This window comes from Malurus melanocephalus, unplaced genomic scaffold (genome assembly GCF_030028575.1).
Source record: "Malurus melanocephalus ecotype Western Australia unplaced genomic scaffold, MMel_1.1 scaffold_15, whole genome shotgun sequence".
Lineage (NCBI taxonomy): Eukaryota > Metazoa > Chordata > Aves > Passeriformes > Maluridae > Malurus > Malurus melanocephalus.
The window spans coordinates 3,073,770-3,098,251 of record NW_026623247.1 but is presented as its reverse complement, the minus strand read 5'-3'; the positions used below and the strand labels follow the sequence as shown (position 1 = coordinate 3,098,251).

Here is a 24,482-nt window from a genome sequence, read left to right as displayed (position 1 = left end):
ATTTCCTCTCAGCTATTATCTTGCATATCTGTTATTTTATTAGAACTTTCTTAATAAATTAGTCAGAGGGCTAAATAGTTACATGTGATTCAGGTCAGTAGAATCCAGGCAATTTRTGCTTTCTATTTGGGGAATGTCGGTGTCTGCAATAATATGAATCATCTGCGTGGGCTTTATGGCACACATCTGAGAAACTATTAAGTGGTCAAGTCCTCCAGACCAGTTGCTTGTGTTCATATGGTGGCTTTGTTGTTTGTCATGTCATGATCTCTAAGTAAAAAGGAAATCCCTTGTTAGTCACCAGCTGTAGTCATCATGTGGATAGTCGCTTGAACATGAAATAGCAATTACCTACTTCAGAACAATTGTGATTCTTTAAAATTCTTCTCTAAAGTTTAAACTTTCAACACATGATATGTGTTTTTATATGCTTAACTGCAAAGTGCTCCTCCTGTGACATTCTGTACTTAGGACAAAATTGTGGGATAATTTAGCTTACTCTCTTCTACATCTTTCAGTAGTGGAGAGTCACAGGAGAGCAGTAGTTATCCAAAGACTACAAGGTGCTGCTGGTCAGCCTAATCTAAAACTATGGATGTATTCCTGTAGTTGAGCTGAACATTTGCAGTTCGTGCAGAGTAGGAAGCAGGTCCATTTCTTTATATTGCTATATATCTATTTTCTATTTTGTTTGAGCTGTTTATGGGTTTATTTTAGCCATGTAATTTTACTAAKGTTATTTTCTCTTATTATAGTTCTTCAGTTTACCTGTTGGTCACTCTACCTGTGTCATGTTGTCAATGGCCAGCAAACATACTTTTTTCATGTTTTTTTTTGCTAACAGATTACTCCTTGAATAATTTAATACATAAAATTTATTTTTATCTGCTTGTTCATGTTTGTCTTCTATTCAGCTACAGCTCTCCACCCCTGTGATCTCAAATATAGGAATGCATTTTTGTCTTATGTCTGGCTCTGTTGCCGATGTAACATAAACTGAATTGGACTCTTCTATTTCTTTACTGTACCTAGAACCTTACTTTCCTGTAATATAATTAAGCATTGATGTTACATTAGCATGTGACTATTGACATTTGGTTGGGACGTGATTTATATGCAAAATAGAAGTGTGTTTACAGAACAAGCAGCATGTTTAACAACAGAATAGATGTGTGAAACATCCTACCTGAATTCATTGTGTGACTTACCTTTATTTAGTGGTGTCCTCCATATTCCACATTTTGATGTACTATGGCAACTCGGCGAAATTCTGTAGCTAAAGTTTAATGCTGGTCATTACTTAGTCTTTTTTAACTACTTCTAATGATATTTATCTGTGTATATACATGGTCTTCTCTTGTCTCTGTCTTATATTCTCTCATTTAATTTAGTTAATCTGTTTCTTTTATATATGTCTTAAATTCCTTTTTTACTTCATTATGTATCTAATTATTGCATCCCGAATTTGGCACTAATGATTAGTAGTACAACAATTGCCTGAAATTTATATCTTGTGRTTTGAAGTGTGAGAAAAATCTGGAATGTTAAAGTGTAAAACCACTAGGTTTCTTGGCAAATGTGGAATCATTGTGGAGATGACCTATTTGTGTAATTTGTTGTTCCTAAAATTTGAGTGCTTACAACTCAATTAAGTCTACAGGGCGCTATTTGTCAAGCATCATTGCTGTTTTTGTGATGGGCTCAGCAGTTTTGGCAGTTGTATTTTAAAATCATGCAGATAAATGTGATCAGGTGCTTCTTATGCTGTAAAATATTGATACTCCAATTTACCTTTGTTAACAAGTTTCTAGTAGCCTAGAAACTCAGTTTACAATTCCAAGTGATTGCTAACTTTTTTCTGTGCTAGTTTTTCTGATGGTTCACAGGAACATGTTAAAAGGACTAATTTCTGAAATTCATTTAATAGATATGTACAATGCTGTTATAGAGAATTTATATTTTGCCTTTCATTCATTGTCAACTCTTATGTCGTGTGATCCTTTCAAATTAATATCCTTTGGAAGTGATGATTCTAACATACATTATCAAGCTGTGTTTTCTTTTCTTGAATTATGAATTTTTATTATTTCATGATAGGAATGCTGGCTGTAATTCTTGAAACCAAGCTTGTTTATAATACTCATTCTTTTACTTTCATTTCCATGTGTAATAGTCTACTTGAATTGCACCATAGCTAATTCCGGAGGTTRCTTATCTTAGGAAAGTATTCTGCTTTGGAGTACTACAAAAGCCATACAAATAGTGCTCAAGATGCTGTTTGCTAGTCTCTGATAAATGGAACATTCATACAGGCAGTAACTACTGGAAACTGCAGTTAACAATGACCCTGCCTTTGTGTTCAGGCAATCTATTTTTTATTTACCCGTGACAAAGGCATACTCCTTTAAGAGAAAAGCTAGCTGTGTCAGCTAGCAAAATTGCAAGACTGTTTGGCAAATTGGTTGTGTTGACAGGGTTATAAGTTTCTGTCAGCAGCTTGGCCCTGCTGGAAATGGGAGCTGCCTTTCCATATAACTAAGAAGAAGTAATAGAGAAAGAGCAGATTTTTCTACTATTCCTCTGTCTCCTATGCCTTCTGGGGCAGATGGCAGGTATAATGGATACCTTGAGCTCTTCTAAGTCGCTGAAAGAGCTTTTGCAAACAGTAATTAGTAGCCTCTTTTGGCACTGAAATTGATTCAGATAATCACTATTAATCATGATCTAAAACAGCAACCCAGGGGCTTTGTTTTAAAGCATCTGTTAGAATCTTAAAAAGCATTGCTAAGTTTTTGTTCTTTTTTTAAAGACAATTGGATTTTCATTAGTTGTTAATCATAAAAGCAGGTTGATTTACAGCTAAAATAACCTTTGTTTCATTACGTATTTTGTTTGTTACCCAGTGAGAGACTGCATGTTTGTATACTAACTGTAATGCTGATATACACCAATATTTAATTGATTTTTTTAAAAAYTAAGTTAGCTGAAGTGTGTCTCTCATGCAGGAAAAAGGTAAACTAGGTAGCACAATTTCTGAATTTAGAAATAGCTAGTTCACTAGGAAAAGGAGGTATTATTTGTAATTAATATATTAAATTTATAATTTTTGTCACATTACCCTTCTAGATTAAAAAAAAAAGGTTTCTCACATCTCATTTTCATTTATTTGTTGACAGAAGGTTTTTTCTATTTTCAGCTAAKACTGAATGAACTGGTCATTGAATTCAATTAGCTTAAACATTAAAGCAAAGAAAATATTTTTTAACATCTGCAGAAAAAACTATTGCTGTCAAGAGCTGGTTTAGCATTTCAACAAGTTGTACACCCAAGTGTCCAGCTAACGAATTCCTTTTGACTATCTTTAATCCTAATATCAATAATGCACTACTGGAATACTGTTTAAGTATATTTTAAAATGGATAGCTTGTGGTAACTGTTATATTAAATATAATTAAAGCTGTAATATACAAGTTTGTTTCTCAAATGAAAATGCATTTTTCATTAAACTTTTGAGTTTGTGGTGAAGAGGGATGAGACCTTAAACTTGCAGAAGGTGTAAAGCAGTACTGTAAGCTGATTGTTTAAATGACCTTTCCTGTGTCAGAACACTGATGATAAATTACATACAAATCGTGCCTTGGTTTCACAGGCCTCTGGAGCCCTGCTACTTGTCATATGTGCTGGCAGCATGTGCATCTGCTTGTTAAGCTGAAGACTTTCCCACCTCTATTAAGCTGTTAGCTGGTGCTTTACGGGAGAAAAGGGGCATTAGTGGTGGCCACTGTTGCCAGTGGTGGTCTGAGAATGTCAAGACACAGAGAGCTTCTAACTGCATAAGCATCAATGGCACATACACACATATCTTGTCCGGGACTGTTTGTATAAGTGCTTTATCTAGCTCTGCTATCTGTGTTCTTGGAGTTTGCTTCTCAGATTTGTGTCAAAAGTGAGCAGACACCAGAGAAAAACATGGAAACCTATTTGGCCACAAAGGGATAGGAAGGGCTGTTTTTTTTTGTCGAAGTGTCGCTGATCAATCGATTTTTAGTCGCAGTTTATTTTATGAAACTTTTTTTCATAGTATGACTGTACATTGAKCAAAATATAATGAAATCACATTCCAGAGATGTTCTTTATGAGCTTGGTGTTAATTGTTGCTTTCTTTTTCAGCTAATCTGCCTGTACCTACTATTGCTGCAATAGATGGAACTGCATTAGGTGGTGGCCTAGAACTTGCGTTGGCCTGTGATATACGGGTGGCAGGTATGTCTGAATCCTGCTATGGAATATAGGATTATTAGTGTTATAGAGCTGGTTTGACTAATCTATCTGTTTGCAACAGTCTTGTGAAACTTGCTTTCTATTTGACATTGTTTGTAACCCATTATTTTAAAGGACTTTAGCAGAAGCCTGACTTAAGTGCTTGCTAATGTTTCATTTAAAACAACTTAACTCTGTTAGTTGGATTGGTTCTGTTAAACGTTTATTTGATTCTTCTGACCCTAATTTTATAAGTATTGCCAGAAGGGTTACGTAATTATTTGCTTTTTCTTTTGACTCTTGTGCATTTGGAGTGCTCTAGATGGAGATTCAATTTTATCTAAACAGGGTGCAGGAAAGAACAAGAGTTGCTARTAAGACTATTATTTCACAAGAAATTAAATTATAAAAGTGGCAACAACTTTTGAAAAGAGGAACCTTGAGCTAATAAGCTGTCAGAACTGTAAAACCATTGATGGWAAGTAAGTGGAAACTTGGTCCTGAACAATTGCCAATAATTTAGGATTTATAAGGTTATTTGACTTTAGAGAATATTCTGTCACCTAAAGAATTCAAATAATCAGATGCAGAATTCTACCCCATTCTAAAATGTTAAGCAATAAACAGCTGTTTTCTTTTAGTATTTTCCATTTGGAAGCAAGTCTCCATTATTCACTGTAATTGCTTATTTTCTATGCAAAAATTAATAAGGTACTGAATTTGCTTTGGTGGAAATAGTTGGATCTTTTGCTGAAGGCAGATCAGTTGAATCTATTTGAAGTATTTTAAATAAACAAATGCTTTTAAAAGTGATTGGTTGTTTTAAAGAAAATTTCATAAATTAACAAGCTTCTAGGTCATCATTACATATTTTCCATAGGTTTTTTTCCCTCTACGTTACAGTAAGAACTTCTTTACTTTCTGTTTTTTAGCCTCTTCTGCTAAAATGGGCCTAGTTGAAACAAAGTTAGCAATCATTCCAGGTGCAGGTATGAATCTTTTGCTTTTGCTACCACATATAAATAARTAACATATGCCCTTAGTATTAGATATTGAATTGTTTGTGGATTTCTGCTTATTTTTATGTTTTTATTAAGTATTGTRGTATGTTTTACATCTTATTTCTTGTATTATTTAGCAAAATTAGTTTAAAAACGTATTTCTTATTTTCAGGGAGGGTTACCTGTATTTTGTTTTTACACAAAGTCTTCGTTAACTAAGTCAACATTGAGTAATTCTGTAAATGACACTTAATGTCCTGATCTGAAGGCTGAATAATTTTGCTAAGGGTCAGGCAAGAAAAAAGGATTAACTGTCATTGTACGAAAACAATTATTTGAATTAAGATCCATTTTTACGTAACATTTGGTACTTTAAGATTCAAATTCTGTTTTTAAGGTGCTTGTATATTGGCTATAAAGAGTTTAAGAAGTAAAAGTATAGCTGTAAATAAATCTTGTCGAGATTTTTTTGATTGAAAAACCTCTTCAATATTTGTACGGTCAGTTTACCTACTTTTCCTAGATTCAAGGTGAATGAAATTTATATGATGAATAATATTCTAGGAGGTATTATGAAACTTTTTGTTATTATTTTATGTATAAATTATTGCTACTTAAATTGAGATATTTGTGGTCTGGGAGAAGGGCAATAGCTTGAAAAAAAGTGCATCACTGTGATCTTTGGCCTTAATTTCTGGAAGTTCCAGGGAACTTCATACTGTTTCTTTGCTCCTGTTTCTTTGTTTCTTTTTTAATGGGTGGAATCTATTTTGAAAGCACTATATCCGATTGTAATGGATACTGTTGACGTAGAAAAAACAGTGAGAACAACATAATGGGAGTAGTGGTATGAACTTTATGTATTAAACTGTCCCATTCTATGACTAATCTGGACAATTGCTATACAATTTCAGTTGCTGTGTTGTTATARTTACTGCTGAGATGTGATTTTAGTCAATACTTTCTGTGGTCAGAGCTAYATTTTACATAAGGAAAACAGCTATGATTGGTGTCTGGTTTCTTTTTAGTGGTGGATAAAGATGATAATGTAGATTATATTAAAGATGTATTTGCTTGTAGTGGTGTTGTCCTGAAACAATGTGCCCTGGAAATAAGTCCCAGTGCAGAAAAAGACAGAAATTGATGTTGTTTGTCTTTGTTATCAGTTTTACCTCTTTGTCCTCCCATTCCTTCCTTTCCTAAGAAATTCTGTAGGACACTATTGTAAACATACTCTCCAGTTCAAGAAATTCAGATTGAATTCTCCATATATTCTCAATATTGAACTTTTTTAGGTTGTCTCATTTCCTTGTCTTGAGTTAATTATAATTGTTTCAAACTTCTGTTCCCTTATCTTGAAGTGCTAGTTAACTGACTTACTGTAAGGTTAATTTAGAATATTTTATGCTATTCAAAGACTGAAGTTTAAAAAAAAAAAAAAATGTTTTCTTCCTTATCGTAAAATAATGTTTCAGGTGTATGTCTTCAGCTCCTTGAAAGTATGACAGGTTTAAACTTGTTACATTGACTTTTCAACTTACAATATTTTGGGCTACATTCAATGATGAATTTCCCCCATTCCTATCAGCCTTTCTCACAACTATTTTTCTTGAATGTATTTGAGCCTATCACACTTTTTCCTGATCAGCCTGTACTTGCAGAAATTCTGTTGAGCAATGACCGTGTTTCAGCTCTTTTTGCTTCTTGTCATCCAAATAGCAACTGATCATTCTTTTTGTCATCAGAAAGTGAAGAGTGAGTGAAGAATTTTGCATATGTCATTTGGGTACAGAAGCCAGATATAGACRCTTGAACCATAGGCTTCATGGGTTAATGGAATATTTTCTGAGAGTGTTTATTTCAAGCTGCTCTGAGCCAAAACAGAACTGGGCAGTGGAGCTGTGGCTCTTAACAGGCCTACACAGATTTCTGCTGCCATCTAGTACACCTGAAACCTGCTGCCAAATTGAGTTGCTCCTTTGAACTAAGTCCCTATGCCATAGGAAGCTACTGTTTTTATTCTGCTSTGTTAGCTGCCAGGAGTATGTGATAGCTGTAAAGTTTTAACTCTGGTGATAATTAATGTGGGTGTTTAAGGCTATATGGAAAACATATTTATACTGTGAGGTTATGCTTTTTTAAAAACCCAAAAAGTTATAATCAAAGAGTTTTGTTAGAAGAATGTTACTAGAATTTAGTAGTATTAAAATATACATCTAGAGCATATCAGCTATTGCATTTTGGACCGTGTTGGATGTTATGTTGCATGGAGTTGTCTCCCAAGTGTCTCCCTTTTTTTGTATTGAGTTCCAGCAAAACTCTCTAATCAGGCTGGTCTTCTTTCCCATTGACTCTTCTCTTCATAGGGATAGTCTGCTCCTCTGCCTTTAGGATTTTCTTCTTGAAGAATGTCCAGCCTTCCTGAAATCCTTGGTCCTTCTGGAYTGCCTCCCAACTGATTTGTCAATCCAGTAGTCTCCTAAACAGGCAAAGTCTGTTTACTGGAAGTCTGAGGTGGCAGTTCTGCKGACCCCTTTCCTTGCTGCTCCAAGAACCAAAAACTATAATTTCTTGGTGGCCTGGGCCATACATGGCCTCTGAGCATTGCATCACCCTTCTCTGTTCACAAATAGCATTAGGGTACCTGGCCGTTTGGCTTGCTCAACAGTCCTGTCAGGAAATTACCTTTCATGTAGTCCAGGAATCTCATGGACTGTTTCTTCTTTGCTGTATTGTATTTCAGGGTCTATATGGGTTTATTCATCCCCTCTCTTCTTCAAGTTTCTTCACTGTGAGCTTAATGTCTCTTAGCCCATTCTGGTATCATTTGTGGTTTACAGGGTAGATATAGGAAAAACAGTCACTAGAATTTTGTTAAAAGTAGGTGGTCAGATGAAGGAAATATTTTATTGGCCTCAGATGAAAAGGTTTCAGCACGAACTAATGTATTCCTAGACACGAAAGAAAGAGCACAGGAGGGAATTGTTGTGTATGACTTAGCTCAGTCATTATACTCATCTCACGGGTTGGCATTGAGTTTATATGAGACAGGATTTCTTGAGAAATCAAGACTTCATTAGCTTTGTAGTTAAAGGAGATGCTTATTATCAGTCAGAGTGACTTCTCTCAAACCTATTCATTGCTAAAAAGAGTGACTACTTTTTGATCTTATAGTCAAAAAGCTGTTTAAAAAAATTATTTTCTGTGTAATCCTGTGTCTGTACATAACTCAGAATAATGTGGGAAGAGCTTTTTCACACAAGAAAATTGTGTTCATTCTCTTCGTTGTTGTTTCCCAAACTGACGTTTAAAAAAGTGCAAATATCTGTCATTAATTGAAAATAGGTTTTTTATGTCTCCCAAGTTACAAAGGAAATGTTTCTCAGTGACAACTTTCTCCTCAGCCAAAAATTGTCTTTTGGAGCATTTGTTTGTTGAAGTCCTTTCTTTTTCTGCTTTGTAACTTTTTAAAACTGTCTCTGTCCATGATGTAATTTGGTTGTTTATCTCTAGATTCTCACAATGGATGTCATATTAAGCCTGCAATTGATAAAGGATGCATTTCTGGCTCTGCTTTTATTTGTTAGTACTGTAGTTGTATACCACTCAGTATTAGATGTGTTGTGAGAAGAGAAAATTGCTTGTAAACAACATACTGAAACTTTCTACTCTGTTAATAGAATGAGATATATTAGTTGGACAAAGAGAAGTATTCAGTGATCCCAAGAAGTGGAAAAGACAGGCATATATATGAAAAATAGTTTGTGTTTTCTTTATGCAATTTATTTCCATGAGAGATTTATGTGTAAGGTAGGGGTACTGGYATACATCAAAATTTATCCACCAAAAAAGAACAGAGCTTTACTGAAATTAATACACTTGTGTCAGTGGGTAATTTGACCCTKCTAGGTAAAAACTGTGGCTACTGGCCTGCATACTTATAGCTGTCACTCTTCTTTTTGTTTGTTTTTCCTATCAAGGCATTTTTATTAGCAAGCTTTGTTAATTGTAATTTGGCCTTTATTCTTCCATGCTCCTCCCAAAATTCTCACTACTTCCTTACCAAGCTATCTTCCACAGTTTAATATTAAAATTAAAAACCAAATGCATAAGCCCTGGGATCATGCTTTCCTAGAGAGTGTTCAGTTGAAAAGTGTATTTTATGAAGAAGACTTTAAAAATAGACAAAGGAATAAAAGGAAACTGTTAACTCTCTTAGTGAATAAGCTGTATATTCTTTTTGCATCTAAAAGTTGCTTTGGACTCTCTTTTCCAAAGGTGAAACTGAAGCTTCGAGCTGTAAGGGAGTGGACTGGTTTTATCTTTAAAATACAGAACATGAGAGAGATTAAAAGACAGCATTTCACTGTTCTCCCCTTACTTAGGTAATAGTGTTGTTTTCACTGTTTTTCTAGACTTTAAATGTTATTTGGAGAAATTATAGTACTTGCAGATTACAGTACTATAAAAGAAGGGAGAAGAATGCTGAAATATTAGGGTATTTTGCATAGGAAGAAAACAAGTGTAAGAATGAAAACTGGATTTAGGTAATCATACTGTATTATTTTCCTTATCTATGAAAATAATTAATTCTTTGCTTTTGTGAACATCCTTACAGTCTCTGTTTCAGTATTAATTTTAAAGCTGAAAAAGATTTTCTATATTAGATGAAAAAGATGTCAAGGGAATTTCCGAATGTGAAAAACTCACACAGAATGTGCTCTTGCTAACAGCAGTAGTTGTCCAATTCAGCCGAGTATAAAGGTTAAATTGAATGTCAGACATTTCAAGTTGAAATCCAATGCACATTACAATGGGCTCMTAGGATATTCTTTAGATTTCTATATTTCAGTTTCACCAGTAATAGGTATGGCATTTGACAAATGCTGATAAAATTAAAGTGTTACTATTTGTGGTAGTGTCTGAGGTAGGACTTCAAAGTCTCTTCACATTTAATGTACTTTTTCTGCACATAGGTGCTTCTTAACAGTACATCATCACAGACATACTTAGAATGGAAAATCTGGTTATTTTGTATAACTTTGTACATCTTACCTGGGTAATATTGTACCTTTCTCATCCATCTTTATTCCTACCCTCACGAGCATATTCTTTTCTTCTCTAATTTTTTCATATAGTCTCCCAAGTTTTTTACATACACTTTTATTTTTCATTCCATAAGGAAACCTATCTAAGAGTCTTCTTAAAKTTTTTAAATTCTGCTCTTGGTCCTGTGACAGTTGACTCACTGATAGGGAAGAAAGCCCAAAACAAGTGAACAGTTAGCTTTGAGTTTCTTTCTTTTTTCTTTGTTAGTCCATAAAGTCTCTTGTGACTTGTATTACTTCTCCTGTTTCTTTATCTCAGTCCTGTGTCCTGTTAATATTGTAAAATATGCAAATTAAATACTAGTAAAAGACGGTTTTAAGTAAGCCCATGAATCAACATCTTCAGCATTTCATTAATACTATGTTTAAAATTTTATTTACTGTGGAACAACCAAGAAGCATTTTCTTCTTCTTGAGTTTCAATTATGAAAACCTTCTAATTTTTTTACTGTGATCTAATAGTGGCTGTTGAGCGTTGAACAATCCAATTATGATTTGATACAGTAAAAACCCTGAATTAGTTACTCAACAACGTGTCTATTTTTCTTTAATCTTCTGAAGTCTGGATATGTCTAGTTGCATTTTAATATTTTTAATGTTTGTTTCTTAAGCTGTACTTAATAAATGGCCTGAAATAAGRAATTGTTTCTAATAGCAAGAAAACAGATATCTTAACATATACTTTTTTCTCAAAGTAATTAAACACAATATATAGAATGCTTCAAGAGGGGGTTAAATTTGTTCTGCCTCTGAAAGGTAAAGCGCATTGTGGTTCTTACAGTTTTGTTTTCTTAAATAAAAATAAGCTGATTTTCATCAAGTCATTCATTTTGTCCCTGGCTTTGTAATCAGTCTGCCTGGTGATGTTGAGGCAAAACTGCAAAATACTTGCAGTATTATCACTTACAAAAGTGCAAAACACTTGCAGTATTATCACTGCAAAAGCTCCATACATAAAACCAATGTTATGCAAATTTTATATAAATTATAATAATAAATATAAAATAAATATTTATTTCATTTTTATAAATAGATTACTTCCCAAGTAGTAGCAACATACAGCAAAAGAGAAGATAGAGCTCCATGTCATCTGAACTATCCCCTGTACTTTCAAGAAGCAGGTATGTTCGATACTTAACTTTGCAGAGAGATCYTCAGAACAACCTTCTCCCCTTGCCTGCTGGCCATAGAACACTTTCCAAGTCCATATTAAAAACCTCAACTAGTACTTCCTACAGAAAAAGGAAGTATCCAAGGCTGTCATGTGTGTTCCAGATTACTGCAGCTGTATGGAATGGTATTTGAAATGTCAAGTTCAGTGTAACAAATTGACCACTTCTGACATTCTGGTTTGTTCTGCTAGCAGACACTAGAATATTTTTTCCTGATGTAAATTTGGAGATGTCTTGTTTACCTCTGTTTTAAAGCAGAATTAACAGGCATTTGAGAAATTTTGGTATCTTGAGTAGCAGCACTGCATATGCAACATTTAAAGTTTACCCCCTGATGCTCAGAGGAAGAAGGACGTAAAGCAGGAAAGAAAGCCCCCAAAGCCTAGTTGAGCATTAGAGGAATTGCAAGATTAGAGGCAGGGAATTTTCTTGATCTTGGAAAGCAGAGCATAGAAGTTCTGAGATCAGCATGATAATACTCCAATGGAGAAACCAAACCTTAGCAACAAACAGTGATTGAAAGTTCCTTAGATTTTTGTCGTGCCTTAGGAGAATAAAACCATTGTTCTTTATATAAAGATTCAATTTTGGAGTAATGTTTTTATTAAAATTCATTGTTAGAATCTGAGCAATGTTACCAATTGCTTTCCTAATTATCACATTTGTATCTTTTTCTGACTATTTCTGTAACTGTGCGGAACTATGGAGGGAATCTTTGAAGAGAAAGCAAACTCAGACTTTGCCTCTGCAGCTTGATTTTTCTCACCACATATTTAGAAAAGTGTGATACTAAATAGAAATTACGTTCTTGGCCATCTTTGACAATATGAATGGAATTCACAGTTGGTTTCATAACACAGGTGCAAAGTAGGTTATATTCACTTGGGGTGCTAAGGTGAAGAGGACATGGAGAGAATAAAGTAAATAGAGAAAAAAGAATGATCTAAAATTCTGCTAGGTAAGAAACCTTGTATTTTTTCAAAACCAGTTGAAATAAAAAAATTATCTGTGTAGAGACTTGCATCTAATCAGTTAAATGAGTTTTCTGTTYACTAACAAGGATCTGTCAGAGTTCATGAATGCCCTTGATGAAATGATTTTCCCCTTGCACAAAGTTTGTACTTAATGAAAAAAGTTGTACAAAGCCTTTGTACAAGACCACCCTTTTTCACTTTGTGAAGGCAACCCTTTTGCTCCCCAGACGTGTCCTGAAACCAGAACCTGGTGACTATCTCCAGCTCTCTTGACCACTGAAAATCATGATAGAAACATCCAATGACACATTTTCATGTGATATTTTTTGATTGTTTTGTTTCAATATCTTATTTCTAAGCCTATGCAAAAACAAAAGAAAGACCAAGAAATAATAGCCAGTGTTTCTGGGTAAAAATGAAGCATGAGAAAAATAAAAATTTGCTGGATATGAAAAACAGAATTGCATGAAATTTTTTATTAAAAATTGGTGGTTGTTTTTTTTTGTTTTGTTTTGTGKTTTTTTTTGTTGTTGTTTTTTAATTAAAAATAATTTCATTTTGGAAATAAATATTGGACAGATTAAAGAATTGACTCCTTCTGGTGATCTAGAGATTWAACCAAAAATCCTAAATTTAGATTTCTAGGCTCAGCTTCTTGCATAGTCAGCACTTCTGAATTTTAAAGTTTTCTAACTTTTCTGACTGCCTTTCTAAGTTCCTGTATTAAAGAGACTCATTGCTACCTCAGCTCATTGCCAGAGATTAGATATTGTCTCAATAGAGTCCTTTCTTCATGCAACTTCACTCTATTTGACAAACAAATGCAGTTTTTTCTCTATTCTTCCTATCTCTACAGTAGCAAAAGTGGTAAGGAGAAAGAACTCCTTAGGTGTTTTAGGAGAGGCAGAAGAAATAGGTGGTTGAAATACAGAAAATTATTAGCCTTAAAGAATCAATGAAGAATGAAGATGAAAATACATAAGCAAGTCAATCTGGGTTGGAAATTTATTTTCTAATTTCTTCAAGTGGTGAGGGGAAAATCTAATTTTGTTTTTTAGTATAAAATTGAGCAGAAATGTATTATTATTGAACTATCAGTATATATACATGAAAAACATGCCAGGGCAGTGGAACACAGAAAAATAAAAGGATAAAATAAAAGACAATTTTGGAAGACTTAGTTCCTATCCTGTGTCTCTGCATTGACAGCCCAAGAAACATAGACTCCTTATTTTAGTTCTTGGTTTGTCACTAAATAAGATGTSTAAAAAGGGTGATGAAAATACTCCTCGTAGTGTTAAGAAGCTTGTTAATCTGCATAGTGATAGACACAATTTAGTACAAGACGGTGAAGATGTGACGTTGGATGTGAACTCATGTAGGTGATCGTATTATGTATCATTTGGTAGTTTTCAATAATTCTGTAAAAGTGGTGACCAAATTTGCGTTTCAGTTGTGAGATAAGTCTGTATAGAAAACCTGCATATTTTTCACAGGTGAGATAAGAAAACTTAATAAATTGGAATCAAACAGCTCATAAGCCACTTCTGAGTGGTTTAAAGTGAGCTTCCATGGTGCATTCCCCTGTCCCCATCCCCACCCTTTGTTATTTTTAAATCTGTAGTTGACAGCACCTAGTGATGATACTGTCACTGCCTGTATGTGTAGTTGGGATGGTAGTCTGCAAAGAGATTGTGCATAGACACAGAGATAGAAGGTGTAGGAGAGAAAAAGGAGTAAAAAATACACACATAGATCAGGAGGTTACTGTCAGATAAAAAGACAGATTGAAGATATAAACATGAGGACTTTAAAAGATTTAATTACTGAGGCGAAAGATATAAGACACTAAATCTTTCCTATTGATTCTCTTACATAAATGGTTTGTTAAGAAGAAAGTCATTAGTATGGGGTTTCATTCTGTTTATTTTTTTCCCAGATACTCCCACAGCATTTTTGAAATTTAAATGATGGATATGTCCTTCCAAAACTTAGTCACCAGTCTTCATGGCATTATTTGCTCAAAATTTCCATTGACATGAGTGTTTGCCACAGTAAAGCCTAAAAAAGCTATGATCATCCTTTAGGATTTTTTCAGTAGTCATGAATCCAGAGGGAATCTAAAGGATAAAAGAAAACCCAGCATTTTGAGGAGATTAAATGGGTTTTTTTTTCAGCCTTTTAAATTCTAGACCTTTTGTGTAAGTCATTGCACAAGTGACCCTCACTGTGCATAGCATGCAGAGAACAGTTGCGGTTTTGTCATTGGCATGTCTTAGTAAGGACTTGTAAGCAGGGACTGCTGGGTGAAATTAATTGCATTGTATTACTTATGTCATGTTCAAGTCTGACTTACAAAAGAATGTTCTGGGATTTTTACCAGTGCTGTAATAGTTTTCTTAGAGCATTTCAGTTTACCTTCTGCACTTTGCTGGATTAGTGAATGGAAAGCAATTTACAGAGAGCAACAGTCTTTGGAAAGATAAAAAGAAGATGAAATATCTTTTACTTTGTGTTGTTATTAAGATTCCCCWCTTCAAAATGTCTTCATCTCAATATAGATGTTACTGGAGGCGAAGGATTGGGAGTGGGGCTCTGTTGGACCAGCTGGAGTGTATAAATGGGGGCTAGTATAGACGCAACAATACTTGGTAAGTTCCTAAAAATTATGTTGACAGCTGTTGAGCTCATCTATACTCAATGTGTTTTTTGAAGAGAAGCCAAGGAATTTTTAATCATGGAAGATTACTGAGCAGATTACTGTATGCTTAAAAATAGACTTACTTTTATTAGTAAAACTTTTGTTGAAGCCTGAAGTGTTACATTTTTCACTGAAAATGCAAAAGCTGTTTTGATTTAAAACACTATTAAATTATGAATGAGATGGAAAGAGATAATGAGATGGAAAGAAGATAATATTTATTCTATTTAATCGAAATGTTGTATAGGAATGTCAGCATGAGTAATATAAACGCATTTTAGCATTAGATTTTAATGGATCTCAGACTGACTTTACATTGGAAAATGTCTGATTTGAAGAAAATTCTTTGTGGAATGTTTTTGTGTGAAGTTATTTTGGTAATCTGCTCTCTTAGGACCAATTGCTAGTCTTTTCCCACACTAATGAAACTAGGTCACTAGTTTTTGGCACTCGTCCAAGTTGTGAGATTTATTTGGTGTTCAAGCACACTGTCTAGAAATAGTGATGCAATGTCAGCAAGGCCACTTTTCATTTCATGAACATCATTTTCAGTGCCCTGGAATTAATTTATTCACTGACCTGTTAATAACTGCAATCTGTCACTGGCTTAACAGAGGCTGAGGAAGTGTCTGGAAATAGTCRTGGTCACCCTACCAGGTGATCAGTTACAGGATTTCTGTTCAATGTAACATTTTTTTGATTTTGATCATGCAGAAGAGTCTGACGGTTAATGAAAACAAACCAGCAACTTAATAAAAAGGAAAATACATGTAGTTAGTAAATATTGGAGAGAGAATTGATTCAAGTGGTGTCTTTACCCACCTTAAACCGCAGTGTATCTGAGAACTATTCTGGTTACTTTTGAAAAAATCACAGAAATTGGTAGAAATTCATCTGTAGATGATACATAATTGTTTGAACAAACACATTGTAATATTATTGTTGTTAAATAAAAAGAAGCTTAGTAATCTGAATTTGCTGTTGTTTCAGGTTTGTTCTTATTTCCACCTCAACAATGTTTTTGTTGAAATCAGGATTGTCTTTTGCTACAGGCATGGCAGGCAGTCGCTTGTGGGGGTGGATTGCTCTGGAGAGCAAAAGAGATATTAGCTCTTTTCTACTTTGCACRAGCCAGAGCCCTGGAGAGACAAGCTTGCTGCTGCCATTGAGGGAGAAAGGTTCAGTGGTCAGAAAACACTTCTTACTGCACAGAAACACAGCTGGCTGTTTCTTGTAACGCTGCTTCTACCTTCAATTTTTCTGTTTCTGCTGTAGAGAAGCATCAAATCTAGCTCTACGGGGATTCCCGCGTCTCTGTGTGCATCCTAGCTCTGAGCCTTTTACCTTACTTTAGATCTGAATATTTCTCCTGTTCCTCATTTACCATTCCCCATGGTACAAGCTGCACAGCATCCTGGCCCTTAATCTACCGTCTTGAAAAATTAAATTTTGCCTATAGCAGTAAGCTGGCTCTGATTAAAGCATCAGGCATCATCACTGCAAGTAGTAAAACCTACTCATGGGTATATATGGGGAAAGGCTTTTCTAGACTTGTAAAACTGATCTTTGGGCACAGATTAAAGCTTAATAATGAAAATTACTTTTATGGAATTTTTTGGATTGTTTGTTTGTTTGGTTTGATTTTTTTAATGGKTTTTTTTGTGGTTTCAAGGGTTTTGAGGTGTGATTTAATACAGCTGAAGAGCTTCTGAGTTAGGGTACTCTTTCTGATTTTTAAGAGATTAAATTTTGATGGAATTTAAGCAGACCATAGAGCTGGTGTGCTATCACTGCCATTGTAAGCATGGAAAGATTTGCCATTTTTTTCTGGTCTCAGGTTTCATGATTAGTAGTGGGGTTTTTTTAAGTTTTATTGTTAGGTGAAACTTGTGGCCTGAACTTCCATGGCTGAATAATGATGGKTGAAAACATGTCCCTTCTTCATAGTGCCTTGGAACGGTGGTGTAAGTTAAAGTTAGTTTTTGTTTCTAATCTGATTTTCTGTGAGTCTTGCTTAWATATCTTAACAGCATTTGAGGATCGAAAAACACTTGAGATCTTTTTTAATGGTAACTTTTATGTTAAAATGGAGTATCTTTGTAAATTCCAACTTTATAGAGTATACCTGAACTCTGTAGAGGGGCCAAAGATCTTGGTGTGTCATCCATAGAAGTACCTCGGCAGTGGTAGAAGAAAATCTATGAAATCTCATTTGAAGGAATAGGATATGCATAGCAAATGCATTGTTTTAATTACAGAAATGACAAAATACGACAAAAAAACGGCAGCTTTCTCATTGACTCCTGCTAAAACTGGTATTTTCAATGGAGACATATAATAAGGTCAGTAGCTACTGCAGACTCCTTTGTTTTATGATGTTTATCTTATCAGACTGCATGGAACAAGGAAAGGTCTGGCTGCATTGCCTAGTATCCAGTCTTTTGGTGTGTGGAATGCTAGGAAATTTTGATGACTTGGTCTAGTGCATCTTTTGATGTCTCCTTTCAGATTCTTTCAAGTGACAGTAAATTAAGCTATTCTCTGTTCTCTGCATCTGCTCAATGCTCCCCAATATCTTTGTAATAAAAAAAACGAGTAAAACCAAAGTAAATTATTAGTGATTCATTTTCTAATGTGATAAAACATGAAACCAAAACTGGGGATGAAAAATGTGAAGGAACATTCTGATGTAGTAAATGACAAGAAATAGAAAAATATGTTAATATTTAGTGACTTTTTAAACTTGTAGTTGTTTTGGGACATTGAAACTGGCATGTTTCGAAAATCTCACCCAGAATCACTGTGTTGTTCGCCTGTATTGTAAGATGCGTAAAATGGAACAGTGTAATCATGTAAAYATTTGAGTGAATGTTGCTCTTGAAAATATCAGTATGCTGGAGGTTCGCTGGGTTTTTTGTCATTACTGTGGTAGAGTATATTTCATTTTGCTGAGCTTGGCATCTGCTATATTGGCTGTTTCAGATGTATTTCTATGACACTTTAACCAAAGGTTTGCATATACCAAAAGTATAAACTCAGTGCAGTTTTCTCTTCTGTCATGAGGTCACTTTTTTCACCTGTTTTTACTGGGGAAAGTTCTTTGGAAAATCTCTCTATTAACACTGTTTTCTTGTAAAGAGTCAGAAGGTGATATTTCTCCCAGTGGAGCTGGAGTAAAAGTAGGTCTTGCAGAAAGTAGATGAATTATAACCARTTAAAAGTCTTGAAAGTATTCATAGGTTTGAACATTATATGTGTTGAATTTTCACTGGACACTATAAGACTTAATTGTTGTAAYACTTGCCTTCAAAATCATCAAGCCATTCTCAGGTGCCTTAATCTCAATTGTTAAAAAATTTCAGGTAATTCACATGTCTTCTAAACAGAAGGAAAAATTAAAACATTTCTCAAATCTCTTCTTCTAGCTTATGTGAGTGAGTGAAGTGCTAGGTGAATATTAGCTGAATTAGAAGAAAAAAAGATTCTGGTAAATTCATCTTAGATCACAGACTTCCCCACCATTTTTCTTGTAGTGGAAGTCTRTCTCAGTGTAGCAATAAACATGGGAGAAGTTGTCCTCTTAGAAGAGATCATAAAGGGTAGCTACTTTAATTGTAAAGCTGATATTTTCTGTATAAGGTCTATCGTCCTCTTTCTAGAAGAGTCTTAGAGTGCTGCCACGCCTGGATTCAAATATTGGTAAGCTTAAGTTAAAGTTTCTCTTTGTGTACCCTGCTAACTGGTTGAACAATTCTCAATTTGGAAATCCAATAACTAGGTTAATCTTAATTGTCTGGATAAAAGCACACTGTAACAAAAGGACCAAAATGTTTCTCCGGGGGGGGGGGGGGGGGGGGGTGTGGTTTCATACCTTGAAGCAGAAGCCAACCTTTCTCTTCAAGCAGTTTCTAGAAGGCTATTCTTGCCAACAGAAGCTAGCGTGTGGAATTCAGCTCCATAAATGTGGTGTCCTTATGTCCTGGGGTGTGTGGCTGGGATTCTGATTACTTCTGTGGCCTTGCTGTCAGTGCAGGAGCTGTACGGATACTGAGATATCCAAAAGCACTTCTGAAACATAGGTGTGTTAAGTTAAAGCCCATGCATAATGTCAGTATTACAAGGCTTTAAGCACAGACAGCTTAAAGGGGAGTTTTTTGTTAAATACAGAACCTAAGAGCAAATTGGTTTTATGGTCTTTCAAATGGATGTGTGTGGTTTTTGTTTTTGTTTTTGTTGTTTGGTTTGTTTTTTTTTTCCTTTTCTTTTTTCCCCACCCTTTTTTTCTTTCTTCAACTTTGAAGGGACAGGCAATTTACAATTATATACATGTAATTTGTTCTGATAACAAACCCATGCAGGTACAGAGTTACACCATAGCTATGTCATCATAAATATGCCAAATAAAATCTGAGAGGAAAAAGTGTGTTTCAGAATAAATGTTAAGTAAGCATATCTTGCATGGCTGTAGACAGTGATTTCCTTTGAATATTGATATATAAAGGCTCACATAAAAGATTGTAGCAACTCTTTTGTAAGTAGTAAGTCATAAAAATAGAGTAAATGTTCATATTTTTATTCTTCTGTTTTCAATTTCAGTCTTCATTTTACATAAAATTTAAAAAAAGGTCAGAAAGAAAAGAGTTGATACAGAACTGACTGCTGCTGGTATGGAAGAGAAATGCGATCATTTGAAGACCAAATGTTCCCTGGTAAAATAAATCTGCCTGAAAATTAGCTTGTAGCTATTGATCTTTTATTGAAATTCCCCAAATTTGATGCCAGATCCATGTACTAATTGCCATGAGTTTGAGCAAGGCAATATATGACACGTAAATTAAAGTTCTTTCAACTGAGGTAATTAATAGACACTTTTAAATCAATTRTATTGGGCTATCACTTCCTACAGGCCTGAAACCTTAGCAGTGACAGAATTCTTACTGCTTCTGTAAGATTTGCTGTTAGAGGCAGAAATAAACGTCTGAATTTTGGTACTTAAGTTGCTCAAAAAGATGTTATACCTAGCAAGCTTTATAACTACTACAGATGATCAAAAGTTTTCATGCTGAACACGTTAGAAGTGCCAGATTTCTGGATATCTATCTCTTCAACAGAATAGGAGGTCACCCAGAGCATAACACTGGTGCTRTTAAGAAGCTTTCTTTTCTTCAAACTTTGAGTGAGAAATAGAGAGGAAGAAAGAAACACTGGGAGTGAGTACAAAAATAATAGTACATGCAACATAGGAAGCAGCTATTGTTGTCCTTACTCATTGTTCACATGGAAAAAAATAAGCCCSCTGTGAATTAAGAAGCACTTAAGGTAGTCTTGGAAATGTCAAAGGTCCAAATATTAAAAAGGCTGATATGTTGTCAGTTCTGAGCTCTTCATGCTTCTCCATTTTAAAATGGGTTAAACCCCAAGTAAATTGTTTCCATGTTCTGTAGAAGAGATGAGCTAAATTAGAGTATGGAATGTAACTGTAGATTGTATTGAATCTACAGATTTTCTGATGCTCTTGAATTCCCTGCAATACGTATGTAATATCGCTAGGCAAGACCTTTTTTTCAGGTCAGAGAGCTCTACTCTTTACTTTGGCCTTTACTGTAAGTTTATCTTTACAATACCTTTTTTTTTTTTTTTTAAATTTTTTGGAAACTTGGATTTAGTTTGGTATGGTTGAATGTCTGCAGAGATGTACACTTCTSTACTCCTAAAGAAGAGGTGATTATATGTAATAGCACCAGTGATAATCACAAAATTTCTCTGTTGTTTCCTTGTAAAAAAATGCACCRCAACAACCCTCCAAAAAAAATCGCCCAAGCCCCCAGCATTTCTTCCTCCAGGAAAATTAGTGTTTAAGAAACAAGGACAAAGAATCAGTGAAAGCTATGTTTTGCATTTCTTGTTCTTGTGCGCCAAAAAAAACTGTTAGACTAGTAGCTGTTTCAGGTTTTTCAGTTGCCATGTATTTCAGCATATTTGTATAGGTGTCTGTCTGCTCATCCTGTCATCCAGGATAGCTGGATGTATAGCTCCTGTATTGGAAAAATCTGGTCTTCAGAATTCCTTGATCTGGACATGAGTTTTTTCTGGGTGACTTTTCATGGATATTGGACAAGGTGATCACCAAAGGTCCCTTCCAACTTAGCATTCAGTGATTCTGTGATTTCTGCRGTTCAATGATGTATCAAATGGCAGTGAAAAACACATTCTTCTGGGTTTTTGGTTTTTACTTCTCAGAATCAGGTTAAAATAAGCTTGCTGGTTTTAAGCACAATACTAGCACAACATAAAGATGTTAATTGTGTATGTGAGTCTAAATCTAATTGCTTTTTTTCTCCTTTCCCTTGCTCTTTGCATAAAAAAAAAGGGAAGTATTGCTTCACGGTGGTGAAGTATGATGTGTCAATGGAAAAATGGTTGAATTTCCTGAAAACACTGTTCATAAAACAAAATATTATTGCAGTCTCATGCTATTTTTCTGTTACTTTTTTCATATTTCATAATATGACTTCATATTATCACTTCTGACAAAACCCTTCTTCAGAAGTTTCATTACATGTATGATTTGTACTTTAGTCTTTAAAAGAAAGATGTTTTAGTCTTTTAAACAAGGATGTTTTGTGATTTCTACCTTCTTGCTTCTTACTTTGWGTGATGTGGATAGTAAACTCTCTTTTGTATTCTTTTATTGATTGTAATAGGCTTGCTGCAGATCTTTAGTGTACTCCAACTTAACTGAGGATAAGGTATGTAARATGTGTGCAGTTACTGAGTTGTTGCCAAAGGGAGTTTGGCTTAGGCTGTCACACCAAAAACCCAACTTGAGTAATAGGAAGGAAAATGAAGTTACCCTTACAAACAAATGCAGAACAGTGGAGTAATAGTACTGCAACAGCTAAAGCTGGGATGAATTTAGTTGAAGATCTTTTCCTGCTCTAAAAGTAAAATACGTTCTGAGATTATTTTAAAAGTATCTATATTTTATTTAAAATGGGATTATTGTGAACAGTCACCTTTAAGGAAAAAGACATCCACAATGTACACTGATTCTTGACCCAGATGGTGTCAGGACAGGAGATAGGAATGAGCATGTGTGAGGATATAGGATCAAATTGTTCTAGTACTTAATTTCAAAGTGTGTCATCGAATTGTAGAGAGACTCTAAGAAGCATTCTGAGATTAGTGGTGRATTCTAGAGTCAAAGGTTTTGTATGAGGCTGAAGAAGTGTTTGTCTGAACAGAGCATTACTATACTGTGGCATGTCTGATGTTACAGACTAAGTTGCCTTGGGGTGTYTTTTCCAGGTGTTGCTGGGTCGTACTGGATTCTTTGTTCTAGGATTCATTTCTAACTAGGGTCAAACACCAAGTAATAATCTTTCTTTCAGCATATGTCTAGTGTCTCTGCAGATGCTAAGAATATATGGAATGATTTTAACTAAAAGGTTATCTTCTGAAAATAATATTGAAATAAATGCTTGTTTTGATATTCAGGAGAAAGATGAGAGGATTTTTTTATTTGTTTATTCTTATTGAGGATGTGGTTCAGTTGTTGCAGAGTTTTCATCGTTCTCTGAAGCAGCCATTGATAGACATAAGGTTCTGCATTGGCTGAAGAATTGTTACTGAAACCCATCAAGAATGCCTAGGTAAACAGATGTGAAAAATCCCACAACTAATGCAAGTGTCAGATTTTCTTTGCTCAGAGGAATGATCTCTTATTTATGTGTACGCAGTCACTTCTGTCAGGGACAGTGTTACTGTTAGGCATTTACATAAACAGATCACTAAGAACTTAGCTTAGGGGAAGTGCATTTTCAAAATCATGGATCCATCATTTCTCTGTGTGCTGATGTAGACTTTTTCATCAGACGGATAAATGAATGCTTATTAATATAATGTGTATTTCTATTATTCCTGTAACATCATTATCAGATCAAAGGTTCTGAAAGAATGAATTTTGATAATATTTTACAGTGAATCTTTAGTCTACATCTGAATAGATTGTAAAGTTACACTAATGATACATTTTTAGTAGAATAGGTAATACAACCTTAAACACAGACCAAGTACAGAGTTTGGTTGGCTGACTCTACATGATCAAACATGACCTTTGTCATTTATTGAAAGACAGGTCTGGTAGTTACCTTTGCTGTATACATGGCTTTTGCTGTCTCTTTCATATGCAAAATAGTGACACACACTAAAAAATGAAGTAATTTCTGTGGAAAAGTTGAGATGGTACTGATTTTTCTTCATGGTACTTCCCTTACATTTAGAGATTTAAGCAGATGAACATAATGGCTTTGAAGAATTTAAGCCATGATAAGTCAGATTTAGCAAAGTACAATGACATTGTTATTTTTTAAAAATAGTAATAGGTTATGAAAACTCTTGTTGTGAAAAGTATTGTTAAATAACTTGAAAATTTGGTTTGCATAGCAAATGTTACTTATTCATTTCCAGTCCTCAGATATGTATGAAGTAAATATAATTAGGGATTTTTTGGCTATTATTGCAAATGTAAAATAACTCCAGGCTAACCTGCAGTACCACAGAARTGGGATATTGGGACATAAACTATTCACAGTRTAGCTCTTTCATTTTTGAATGTCAGATTAACGTAAATTACATCAGTCACTGGGATGGCAATGTAGAAGTATGGAAGTGGTGTAATGGTAGTAATCATTTCCACAATGAAAAAGTCAGCTTTAAGAATGTGTGTAGGAGGAAGTTTTTTTTCCAAGAATTAACGGCATTTGAATATCATTTCGTCTAAATAGAACACACCACCATATGACTGATRTTTTCATTTTTAGTAATCACTGACATTCTTTGTGAGAAGTTGCTTTTGATTCCGTCTCTTGAACATTGGCTCACTGTGTTCTGTTTCTCTACACAACAAAATAAAAATAACATGCTTTTTTCTGATTTTCGTTGCATCATAAGATGCGTCAAATATTTTCAGCACTTGTTAGTTATTTCCATGGTCAGTCTGGCAGTTATCTCTTTCATCTTTCACTGTGATTTACTAAGGTCTTTTAAAGGTGAAAAGGACTGATTTCTATGTTTCTTAGCCTCCTACGAGTAGGTGGTTTATTAAGTCAAAACCTTAAAATCTRTTACTTCTAAACACAATCAGAATTAGGCAAGGTACTTAATTCTACAARCTATTTTTCTTAAGATGTTAGGAAGCTGTTTTTTTACATGGCATTTATTGTACTGGAATTTACTGTATACTGGAAATACTAGGAAAAAGATAC

General features: G+C 34.5%; 1 protein-coding gene across 2 annotated transcripts in view; it reads left to right on the top strand.

The window, feature by feature from the left end:
• AUH (AU RNA binding methylglutaconyl-CoA hydratase) overlaps window positions 1–24,482 on the top strand; it is a 104,849-nt gene that overhangs the window by 47,403 nt on the left and 32,964 nt on the right. The window contains exons 5-6 of one of the 2 annotated variants that reach the window (XM_057385012.1): window positions 4,171–4,263; window positions 5,193–5,249. The exons of the other annotated variant lie outside the window; for it this stretch is intronic. Of the exons in view, the coding sequence (XP_057240995.1) occupies window positions 4,171–4,263; window positions 5,193–5,249 (150 nt within the window). The remainder of the gene's footprint in view (window positions 1–4,170; window positions 4,264–5,192; window positions 5,250–24,482) is intronic. 2 annotated transcript variants of the gene reach the window in all.